Below are 12,196 nucleotides of genomic sequence, written 5' to 3' on the forward strand. Positions count from 1 at the left end.
AGACCCGGTATTATATTATATTGTATTAACATTATATTATATTATACTATATTATATTGTATTATACCTGGTCTTATAGTAAAATAAGACTGGGTCTTATATTAATTTTTGCTCCAAAAAATGCATTAGAGCTGATGGTCTGGCTAGGTCTTATTTTCGGAGAAACATGGTAGCTGGGTGGTGCTGTACTTTTATTGGGGCTGGGTGGCTTCTGTGATGGTGTTGGGTCAGAGTGGCCCCCTTCTCTCATCAGCCAGGCCCAAGTTGCACTGGGTGCCACATCCCCTGGGAAACAAGGTGACAAAGTGAATAGACCACACCAGGGATTGAAGACAATAAACTAGTGTGATATGCCCAGAGAAGGCAGGACTCTAGGCAGGACGTGACGTTGGACTGGGCTCTGAAAGACAACAGGGGGTGAGGAGAGCCAGGGAAGGGTGACCCTGGCAAAAGGAACAGCAAATGCAAAGTCCCTAAGGCTGGGCTGGTTAGGACAAACAGTGGGCATGGCCAGAGCATGGTGAGTGACAGCAGAAAGGCTGGAACAAAGGGGAGTGGGAGCCAGACCACGCAGGACTTCGAAGAGGGGGTGACTCGGGATCCTTCTCTTGGTTCAAGGAGGGGGGGGTGTTGGTTATTTGTGATAGGGACCCCACCAGTCACATGGGCAAAGATGGAATTCTGTGTCTACGTCATGGAGAAGGGACTGTGGGGAGACAGTGGGATAAAGAGCTGTGGGATTGGGAGGGGCCTTCTGGGGGCCTCCACAGGGCAATTGTGGGGGTTCAAGGCCAGGGGACACCCCCAATGATGTGTGCTTTGTGACTGCTAGCTCCTTACTGTCTCTCGCTGTTTCGGACCAAGGCACGGGGGCTTCAGCCTACACTCACGGGTGGGGAGTCACACCCACGGAGATGCTGGGTGGGGCCCCTCTTCTGTTGCATCTGCAGTACCCCCAGCCTTCTCCTCTCTGCCTCCAAAATGCAGAGCCCTAGCCTCCCATCCTAGCCCGCTCCTTTGTTCTCTTTCCCTCCGTGCACTGACGGCCAGTCACGCTGGCAGCACCCTCTGAGCACCATCTCACACAGGGGAAGAGGGTGAGCTCCCAGTTTCCCCCCATCCCAGCCTGCCCTGCGCCGCGGAATCCCGGCCTCGGACCCTGCCCAGGGAGCACATTACCTTTTACGAGATGCTCCTGGCGGCGGTGGGGGTGGTGGTGGATGGGGAGGGCTATTTTTAGAATGAATGGAAGAAAGGGGGGAACAACAACAAAAAAGAATGGAGGCTTGTAGAAGCCTTCTGGCTCCCAAGAGGAAACCCCCCTCTCTCCAGGCCAAGGCAAAAGGTGGGTGGGGGTTCAGAGGGCGGCGTGGGGAGAACTCCATGATCTGGGAGGGCGCCACGCTTCCTGGAGCGAGGGTGGCGGGGTAGGGGGGGGGAAGCTGGAGGAGAAGAGCAAAACATAGCCGGCAGCCCCACATACTCCCCAGAGCTGGAAGGACCCCAGAGGTGGACGCTGTCCAATTGCTAAAACGAAACTGAGGTTCAGAGAACAGCCTTGGCAGGACCAAGGTCACCGGAGGGGCTGAGCCCTGGGCTGCCCCACTCCATCCTCTAGTATCTCAGCCCCTGGGAGCCACATTGTTCTAATTTGACAATGACCTTCGCAGTCTGCCGCCCAGGCCTCTGCCATTCACGCTCAGCGGGGTCCCCCAATGATGCGGGCGGAGGGGAGACTTCAGGGCCCAACAATGAATACAGAAGTTTTCTGTGGTTTGTTTTCTGGTCACCTGGGGTCCCCCCCTCCTTCACTAGGGCTTTTCAGACCAGGCGACGTCATCAGCCGTCCGAGGCCTCCCAATTCCCCCTGGAGCCCCCAGGCCCTAGAACTCGCTCAGGGCGGGAGGATGCTTAATTGCTTTCCCCTCACTCCCTGGCTCCAGGCCTTCCCGGACCCCGGAGAGCGACGCCCAGAGTGAGGGGACAGCAGTATTCTGTGCTGCTGGGGCGCTGGGTCCTGGCCAGGGGCTCCCCTTCTCTGAGTCTCAGTTTCCCCATCTGTGAAATGAGCGCTTTGGTCCTGAGGCGGCAGAAGGTCCTCCCAGCTATTGGAGCATTTTCTCTGAGGTTTGCCGGCCCGCCCCTGCGGGGAGGGGGCTTTCTGGAGACAAGGAGGGGGATTCCCCCTAGAGCGGGGTCGCTCTGTGGCCTCTCCCTGCGCGGGGTGGGCGCCCTCTCCGGGGCGGCGGGGCGGGGCCCGGGACGACGGGGAGGGGGCGCTCTGCGGCGGCGCGCGCACCCCTCCGGCTTGCACGCCCTTGCCCTGGCGTGCACTTGCTTTCGCGCTCCGGCCAGGCGCGGGGCACCGGCCGCGGCGGTCGTCTCCGGCTGGTGAGTAGGCAATAGGGGGAGGTTCGGGGTGGAGGTCCCAGCGGCGCTCCCCTTCTTGGTGGTGGGCGCATCAGTCGGGGTGTCCCCGACTCGGGGAATCCAAAGGGGGAGCTGCGAAAGGGAAACCCCTTTCATCCCCCGCCAACATCAAGCCGGGAGTCAGCTCCAGACCCCCCACCTCCAATACCTTTATGAGGTGGGGGCTCCCGCTCCTGCAATTTGTGGTGCAGAGACATCCCCTTACCGGAGTGAAGGTGAGGACCTGAAGACCTCTCACGCAGCCCTTGGTGGGGGTTGGGGGCGGGAAGAACTGGCCCCCTTGCCCCCTTCTACCCCACTCCCCAGTCCTTTCTCTCCCAGTATGTGGCAGGATTCCCCCGCCCCGCGGCAGAGTGACAGGATCCCCACCACCACCACCACCACCAGCAGCCAACTGTGTTTGGGAGCTGACTCTGCTCTCTTCCATAAGCTTCTTCCCTCCCCGTCCCCACGCCCATTGACTTGGAGAGGGGCCAAGGCCCAGAGAGGTTTAGCATTTACCCAAGGTCACCCAGCTGGGCAGGGGGCTGAGCTGGGTTTGTGGCACTTACTAACCCCAGAACCCCAGCGAGTGTCAGCATTAGGGTTTTCTGCTCCCTGCCTTTAACAGCAGGTGCAAGGGCCCTGTCTGGGGGCCCTGGAACTGGGGGGTGGGGGTGGGGTGAAGGTTTCCTTACTCTCCCCAAGTCTCTCCATCCTGCTGGAGACTCAGGCAGGACTGAGTGGAGAAGTCCCTGGCCTGGCTCCCTCCTCCAGGCTCCCAGGTCTCTAGTCCCCCCTGACACCCCACCGCCAGCAACATTGGACTGCTCAAGACCTCAAAGGAAATCCCTGGGGGTGGGGGAGACTTACTGATGGGTGAGCCAGAGCATCGTGAGCTGGTAGAATAATCTCCACTCTGAGGCACCTGCCTGGTGGATGACCTTGGTCCCCTGCCCTCCCAGGGTCATAGTCAGCTCCTAAGTCCCCCTGGCTGGCCCCACCCCAGACCCTTGGGGAGAGAAAAGGCAGCTGGGACATCCACAGCTTACTGTGTTTCCCTTTCAGTCCCATTCTGGGGTCTGGCCATGCCTCCTCACCCTTCCCCACAGTGGGACTGCTCTGTGTCCCCTTCTGTCCCCTCATATGGGGACTCTGAAGACCATCCTGTACAAACAGAGGGAATACTGTAAGAGAGCGACAGGCCCCAAAGCAGCAGTAGATGGGCAGAATGTGGAGGTAGCCAAGAATAGAGCTGGTGGAGCCAGGAATCCCAGGTGCCTTCATCCTCACACCTGTCCCAACCTGTCCCACCTGTCCCAAGATCTCCCCGTGATGAAGGAATTGGAGGGTGTGGGGGGAGGACAGGGAACAGCATGGGGAAAGGCAGATAGAGCCTTCAGAGAGCAGTGTCCAGTGGAAAGAGGTGGGCCCTCCAGGGCGGGGTCTGGCCTGGGAGAAGGTATCCACAGGGACTTGCTAATGGACCTGAGGGAGGAAACAGGGCCCTACTGGACACAATGCCACCCATCTTAAGTTTCCTTAAAATTTACAAGGTGACCAAGCTCGTCAGAGTGCAGATATGCCGTCAAGACCATTGCAGTATGGGAACGGTCTGTACCCCACCCTCCTGGGGCCCTGCCTCCACCTCACACCCCATATCTGGTCCTTACAGGTCAAGGGGAAAAGAAAGGTGGCCACAGCCCCCAACAGCCAAGTGGTAACACAGCAGGACTGAAGGGGACAGGCCCTTTGGTGCTGGCTTGTCGGGAAGACCCCTTCACCCCAGGGTGAGTGAATCTCAGACTCAGGTCACCTTTGGGGGTGAGGATGGCCCAGGGTCAGGATAGAAAAACTGGTGACTTAAGCAAAAGTGCCAACCTTTGAAATATTATTAACAATGTAGTAACGATGATGATAATGACGATGCTTAGATCCCCCCAGTCGCTGTCCACTTTCTCTGATCCCTGGTGGTGAGGAACCTGCTCAGAGAGTCTCGGAGACCCACCCAGTGACAGACACCCAGAAGGGGGAAGTTGAACTAGGTTAGAGGGCCAGACCCCCAGTCTCCACCAGCTGGCTCCGGCAGCCGCACTCGCTGGGGACAGCTCTTAGGGAGCGGCTCTTTTGCTCCTTATTTTCCCAGCCCAATGGACAAGACAGTCCAGGGCGGGGCCCCACGGTTGTGGCAGGGGCTCCCCAACCTCGTGGCTTTGTGGGGACTCCATGCTTATTGCAAGCTGATTCCTTCCTGCCTCTCGCCCCCAGTCCTACTTCCTCTTCCAGAGCAGGGACTGAGGGCTCAGTGGGCTGCCCATGGGGAGGACCAGGGGGTACCAGGCGCAGCCCCTCCCCACTCCTCCCTTGCCTCATTTCTTCCATGGACCATATGCAAGGGTCAGTTGGACGAGTATTTATTAATCAAGATCTTATCTTGCCTGCTGGAGTTTGTTTGGATTTTGTGTGTATGTGCTTTTGTCACCGTAGTATCCCCACCTCAAGGCTTGCATACAGGAGGCGCTCAATAAATGCTGATAGAATATAGGAAGCTTCTCTGAAGTCCCTGAATCTGGATAGCCCAGGAACAAGCCCTGTGGGACACCTGCCCCTGTTCCTGCCCCAACAATTCCCAGGACCTTAGGGGGCTTAACCCTCCGTGACTTCTGCTCTGCTCAGAATCCCGCACAGCCCTGCTGGTGGGATTATTGCCCCCCTCTGACTCGCCCCCCCCATTTGCCCCTTTCCTCTAACCCCACTGGTCTCCTTCTCTTCCTCCCAGATGCCCTCCTTGGTCCCACCTCAGGGCCTATGCCCTCGCAATGCCCTCCACCAGATGTACCCTTTTCCTAAGCTCTTCCAGAGCCGGCTCCTGGGCCCCTCTTGAATGCTCTCCCTCCCTCCTCTGACTACCCTAGTTAAAGTCTTCCCATTCCCGTTCCTAGTTTTTCCCCACTTCATCAGATCTTTTCCTAATGCTTTTATATATTTAGAATTCTTATTTGGAGAGGGTTGTCCAGCTCCTCTAGAAGTTCAGCTTCAAGAAGGGCAGGTTTGTATCTGTCTCAGACTAGGTATCTACAGCACCAGACGCAGAAGGAGCTTGGTGGATATGTGAATGAATGAATGAATGAATGAATGAATGAATGAATGAATGAATTGAGTGAATACTTTCGTACCTTCCCGACCCTGCCATCCCACACTCACAGGGGAATCAGCGTCCGGCTTCCCTTCAGGTAGCCATCACTTAGACCCAGGATGGGGCTGAGATTTCTGTGCATGCATAGTTGGGGGTGTTGGAGGGCCACCCCTGGCCACCCTCACACAGACTGTTGCCTCTGGGTCCCTCAGCTCTTGTGAGGTTCTCCCAGCTCTCCTGCACTCACACCCGGGACCACTGTCCCTGGAGAACGGGCTCCATGTTCAGCTACCAGCCTCTCCCCTGTCTGGTCTGCAGGCTATTTCCTGGGGGCGTGAGTCCTGGGGCACCAAGCCATCCTTGGATCCCTTCTGGCCAACTATGGGCTTAAGGTCACTGTTGGCAATGGAGACCCAAGTGGCCTCCACCCATTGCCCTACCCCTGTCCACCACTGCCAGCCTTATCTCTATAAGATGAGGTCCAAATAGGCAGCAGGGCAGGCTTGGGCAGGAGGTTGATCAGTCACCATGTCAATTGTCCTACGTTCAGCAGCTTGAAGGGGTCCCTGACCCCTCAGGACAGGTGAACCCAAAGGGGCAAGAGGGTCTTTCGTCTTTCCAGGGCAAGAAGGTGGGTACAGAGCCCATGAGGCCTGGGCAGGGCAGGAGGCCTGGAGGAGCCTCTGGGGGGGGGTCGGGTAGCCGATATTTTTGTGAATTTGTGAATTTCTGGATGTTTACATGTTGGACTTGAATTCAGAAAGTGTCAAATGCTGCAGGGTCCCCACAGCAGCCTGTGCAGTCCGGGGTCAGCCCATGCGCATGGCGTGAATGCTTGTCGTGGGATAGGGACTCATATGTGGGTGGGGCATTGAGTGTGGTGTAGAGATGTGTGCCATATGCTGAGGGAGATGTGAGTGGCTTCATCAGTGTCTTAGAAAGAGCCCCCAATGGCCCAGTCAGGGGAACAGTCAGGGCAAAGGCCGAGGTGGGAATGGCCATGGGGAGATGGGAGGCCTGGTTGGGGTTGGTGAGAGGCTGGGAGGAGGCAGGAGGGATGGTGCATGGCAGAGAATGACCCCTTTAGAGTCACCACAACCCCACTCGTGGCACCCTTGACAGCAGGGGATGGGTAGTCCCCAAGCCTCCACTTCCAGACCCTCACAGCCCTGGGCACTGTCACCACAGCCAGGCCTTTCTCTGGGTGTCCCAGACAGGTGGGGATGAAGAACAGGTTCTTCAGAAGAGGGGACAGGAGTCTGCTGACCCTGGGCCGTCACCTGGCCCTGCTCAGACTCACCACCATCAACGGCCCACAGGGCCAACTCCTGCCCAAGCAGTTGTCCACTCATTCATTCATTCGGTCCAGCCATTTTCTGGGCCGCAGAGGAAACAAAACAGATTCTGACCTGTTACAAAGCTCAGGTCCAGGAAGTAAACAGATGTGGGGCTTGGAGAGAGATGGGGGAGCTGCTGCATTCAGGAGCCCCCAGGCTGGAGGGACACCAGGCTCAGTCACCCCAGTTAGGGACAAGGTGACGCTGAAGTTGTGAGGCCACCTGGGGGAGGAGGAGGTCCTGGTACCCAAGGCTCCCTGCAGTTACCATTAATGTTGAATGAATTGCCCAAAGACGGCCTTGGTGCCAGGGGAAAATGGCACTGTTTTGGGGACCCCCAAACAGTCTCCTGCTGTCCTGCCATCCTGGCATTGGTTTGCTGGGTTAGAACTGGGACAGGAAGCAGAGTACCAAAGAAGGTGGCCTTGAACCCTATGCCCAGCAGGCACCCCCTTGACCCCTGGAAGCCCCCTGGCCCAACTACTAGGCACTTGGCACTTGCCAACATTTTGCTCCCCCACCCCAAGGTTCCCCCACACGGAGCAGGCGTGTGATGAGGTCATTTCGGGAAGGAGGTGTCCAGGCGCTTTGCAAAGTTGTCCCCTCAGCAAGTGCGTGTGGCTTACAAAGGTTGAGGGGTGCCAGTAGTTTGGGGGACCTAATTTTGGGATTGGACTGCTAGGAGTTCCCGAGGGCTGTCTGGGGCAGGAGTTGTCGCTTGGCTAATGTCCCCTCCATCGCGCGCCGCAAGAGGGCGAGTTTGAGGACCGCCGAACGCTGTGGGGGGTCGAACAGGGCAAGAGGAATGAGGGATCTTTAAATGTAGGCGGTGCTTGCGGGGTCGGAGGGGGCGGGGCCAACCCGGGCTCAGCCAATCGGCAGCGCCGCCCGCGTCGCACCGCCCCCTCCTCTCCCGTCCCGGGCGGGCGCTCGCCCCCCTGTCCGGCCGGTGCACAGGGCGGCGGGGGATGCGCCCACCGCTGCGGTCCCCTACCCCACCACCCCTGGGCCCCGCGCCCCACCGCTTCAGCCCGCCCCCGCTACGACTCCGGCCCCCGCCTGGGGGTCCTTGGCCGCGCGGGACCCTGTCACCTCCAGCCTCGTCCGCATGCCCGAGTCGAGCCCCGCAGGTACGGGTTGGGATGAGCTGGGGCGCCCGGGGAGGGAGGCAAGTCCAGGAGGGGGACGTGATTTGGGGCAGGGGAAACGGGGAGGGGAATGTGTCTGGGCTCTGCCCGGGTGAGTGACGAGTCTCAGACCCCCATCGCGGAGGGGGAGGGTGCTGGGTCCTCTTTGGGGGTGCAGAGCAGTGAGTCTCCAAACTCCATCGATATAGTGGGGGAGCTCTCAGCGTGGAGGCAGTGACCCGGGACTGACTTGGGAACGAGGGGGAGGAGACCCTCCGCACTGGCCCCTGGATCCAGTGGTCAGGAGCAACCCGGCAAGGGTCAGGGAGCCCAGTTCTGCGTGGACAGAAGTCGGAGTACCCCGCACAGGGCAATGCCCTGCTGTCCTGGAGGCGGCCCATAGATGTGAGTGCTGGAGGCTGGGGCCGAGTGGGAGAAGCTGACGGAGATGGAGCAGTGTGGAGGGCGCTAGTGGAGGCAGCCTTGGGGGGCAGGGCTAATTGCACCCTGCTGGCTGCTGGCAGGTCCCTGATGGGTGGTGATTGGAAAGCCTAGGGGATCCGTAGGTCAGCCAACTGCCTTGCTGCACCCTCACCAGGTAGCTCATGGGTTGGGACGGCAAGCTAAGCATGTCCACCCTGCAGAGATAGGGCCCCAAGAGGGCTGGAATGGGGGTGTCCTGGGGTCCTTCCCCACCCTCCACAGGGACACATGACCCACGACTCGCCCACACATCCTGGAAGGTTCCACCATGTGCTGCTCTGGTTCCTGGGAGCAGAGGGGTGGGTATTTTGCTCTATAGGGGCCTCTGCCTCCGGGAAAGACAGGGCAGGGGCACCTTCTCTTGGTCCAGCTCTGAAGGACAGAGCTTTGTCAGGCAGTCAGCACCGCAACAGGTATACCCCCAGCCACATGCTAAGATTTTCCACTCAGCTCTGGCTACCCACACTGTTGGGTGGGCACCGAGAAGCCCCTTTACTGAAGAGACAGTGGAGGAGGGGCTGGGATGCCAAAAGGTCCCTCACGGCAGCTGCTGCGACCAACCTGTCATTTGTAAAAGGGCTCATGGGAGGGCCTTTGGGGTCTGGTTGAGTTTCTTTGTCTTCCTGTTGGGTGAGACAGCGCCTTGCTCCCTGCCACCTGCCCACCTTTCTCAGCTCCTCAAGAACCCTCCTGGGTGTCTCCTGGGATGGCATGGAAGGGGTTTTTGCGTATCCCCCCACCCTGGCCTTCAGGGAACCAAGGTCTCATGCCCCAGACACACTTGACAATTTTGGCCACTCCAGGGTCCCTCAAAATAATGCAGCCTACAGGGTGTTCCTCCTCTTTTAGGGGAGCTCCTTGGGGATCTTGGGAGACTTCACCTAGAAAAAAATGTACCTTTTCATGGACACCCAAATTTTGGCCAGGATTTCAGAGGGGCTCTAGGTTCTTTGGAAGTCCCTGAAGATCCCAGGAACCCCAGCTTTAGGTGCAGGTTTCAGTGGGGGAGGGTGAGGTAGATCTGGGAAGGGGAGGGGTCTCTTGTCTGTGGGTCTTTCTGGTTCCACTCAGCCTTTAGAAACAGGCTGCCCCCACCTTCTGTGGGATCTCAGGCAAGCCAGTCTGTCATTCTATTTTCTCTGAAGTCATGGGAGGGGTTGGCACTCACCATGCCTGTGCCCTGAGCTCTGAGGCCCAACAAGGGCAGGGCCAGGCTGCTTCCCTTTCCAGATTATAGCTTGTCAAGAGGAAACCAGGCAGGTCCAACCACTAAGTGCCCCCCTGTTGACACTGACTTAGTCCCTGGCCTTCTGTCTGTGTGACCTTGGGCAAAGTACTGAACCTCTCTGAACCTTGTCTCCTGTCTATAAAATGGGGTCAGGGACGCTACCTGCATCACCAAGTGGCAATGGGGATTAAATGTGATAATTCTGTTTAAAGGGCTCCACCTACAGTAAGCACTACATGCTCATTAACTTAACGGGCACCAGGAATGCCCTCCACCCTTCTGCTCTCAAGGAAGCCACCTGCCACCTATCCTCCCCACCCCCTCCCTGCCCAGGGCACCTTAGGATGAGGCTGCCAGCCTAGGAGGAGCATGGCTGAATTTGTCCTGTGCTTCGGGTGGCTGAGTCACATCCTCAAATTGCATCTTCATCAGTGTATATCCGAAGGTCATCTGCAGAGCCCCGACCCACTCCCAGTCCTGCCTGCCAGGACACCCTCCTCTCCTGCCTATGCCCCCAGGAGCCTTGAGCAGGGACCTGCATTTTCAGGAGGGATGATGGGGAGGGTGCCAGTGGTTTCCTCGTCCCTTAGGTGAGGGCAGGGTCTGGGGTTACTGCGCGTGTGTCCTGGTGATAAGCTGCCAGACCCGCGTAGCAGCTAATGGCCCTTAGGGTGGGGGGCAGGGTCTCCCCCCACCCTAAGATTGGCACCCAAGTGTTTGTGAGGACAGAGAGAGATCAGGGCCCAGGTCAGCCTTACAAATTGTAAAGTGCTGGGCTTGGAGAAGGCTAGCCCACATGAACTGTGAAGTACTGGGCCTATGTGAGTCCAGGCCTTATAAACTTTGAGGTACTGGGCCTGCAGGAGACCAGCCCATACAAATCATGAAGTGCTGCACCAGCAGAGACCAGGCCTTATAAACTGTGAAGTATCAGACCACAGGTGGCCACGGCGTGATTGAAGTAATGGGTGAGAGTGGTGAAGAAGGGACATGTTCTAAGACTCATGAGGTCACTTGCCATGGAAGGAATGTTTTTTGGGCTCCTACTGTATGCTGGCACCAATGTCTGGGGACATGTAGTTAGCGGGACAGACCCAGTCTGGGGCGGGGGGGTGCTAGACAAGGGTGCAGGTGGTCGTGCGATGCATGGGATGGACACCTTGGCCAAGGTCGCCCATTGCTGTCCAGCAGCATAGCTCCTCATAGCTCATTCCTGACATGACAGTTTCCACGTCTGTCACCTGCCGAGCACAGGTTCAGGGCTGGGGAAACGTCCTGTCTGTGTACACAGCTCCCTCTTCCCAGGCCCCCAGCACATGTAGGCCTGGCCTGTATAAAGGGGACAACACTTTGGCCCACTGCCCATGGCTGCCCCACTAATTGAGAGAATCCCACCAGGCAGCCTGGTCCAGAATCTGCCCTGTGAAGGGAAACAGTCCCTTCACAACTTGGTGCCTCAGTTTCCCTAGCTGTAAAACTGGCCAACTCCCAGGACCCCCTTCTTGGGGGTATTTCAAGATTTAAGGAGAAAGTTTGTGTGAAGGACAGAGCCTGGCACGTAGTAGATGTTCAATAAATGTTGGCAGGGTGGCCACAGGTGGCATGTGAGGGTGAGAGAGTGGGCTAGTCGGAACCCAGCAGACCAAACTCCAGGCAGGATCACTGAGGTCCCTGCTCTGCCACATGACACCATACGATACAACTCCATGAAAGGACAGAATCTGAGGATCTTGCATAATCAGATCATCTGCTCCTTCGTGGCCTGGTGGGGAAAATGAGGCTGGCTCGGGGTCACATGGCCAGGCCAAGCACCTCTCACAAGCCCTATAGAATTAGTTCGGGAATCTTAGAGTTAAATCTTGGATTGCCACATTGTTCTTGGAATACATTTGGAGACCACGGACCACCCTTAGCCAAGGCAGGAAGGAGCTGAGAGTCTCTGTAACCCCAGCCTCTGTCCCTAATGTCCCCTCAGCCATACCCTGTGCCTGCATAAACATGTTCAGGCCTTGGGCCAACTTGAGGGGAGGAACTGAAGGCTCAGTAATGTCTGTCCAAGAGCCTGAAGGTCAGGAGGAGACGACCTGGATTGGAACCACCTCCCAACTGTACACCTATGCGGCCCCCAGTTCTCCTAGGCAAACCTGCTGGCAGATTCCATCTCAAGACATGCAGAAATGTTTAGTGGGTATTGGCTGTGTGGTAGGCATTGTGCTAGGTACTTGGAGATACAGAAAATCCATAGGCAAAGGTCCAGTAGGAGGGTGTTCCAGGCAGAGCGCATAGCACATGCAAAGGTCCTGAGGCAGGATCAAGCTTGTCAGGATGGGTGACAGGGAGGCCAGTATGACTGGAAGGGAGTGACTCTCGGGAGACTGAGAAGGATAAAAGCTTGGGAGTTGGACCGCAGAGGGCCTTCTGCCCACAGTAAAGAGTTTGGTATTTTATGCAACAGCACTGGGGAGCCATAGGAGGG

General features: G+C 57.6%; 1 protein-coding gene across 10 annotated transcripts in view; it reads left to right on the forward strand.

Moving 5' to 3' along the window:
- Positions 1-1,251: 1,251 nt before the first annotated feature.
- The window catches only part of KCNN1 (potassium calcium-activated channel subfamily N member 1), a 28,876-nt gene continuing 17,931 nt past the window's right edge, over positions 1,252-12,196 (forward strand). For 6 of the 10 annotated variants that reach the window (XR_004425668.1, XR_004425669.1, XM_033135527.1 and 3 more), the window contains exon 1: positions 7,801-8,012. Coding sequence is in view for 4 of the 10 variants with exons in the window: in XM_033135527.1 (XP_032991418.1) it covers positions 7,851-8,012 (162 nt within the window). In the remaining 6 variants the exon portion in view is untranslated. Of the gene's footprint in view, positions 1,346-1,943; positions 2,128-2,329; positions 2,392-4,084; positions 4,200-7,800; positions 8,013-8,218; positions 8,415-12,196 lie in introns of those variants that run through there. The other 4 variants (XM_033135531.1, XM_033135533.1, XM_033135532.1 and 1 more) reach the window with 4 other exon arrangements.

Source organism: Rhinolophus ferrumequinum, chromosome 18 (genome assembly GCF_004115265.2).
Source record: "Rhinolophus ferrumequinum isolate MPI-CBG mRhiFer1 chromosome 18, mRhiFer1_v1.p, whole genome shotgun sequence".
Classification (NCBI taxonomy): domain Eukaryota; kingdom Metazoa; phylum Chordata; class Mammalia; order Chiroptera; family Rhinolophidae; genus Rhinolophus; species Rhinolophus ferrumequinum.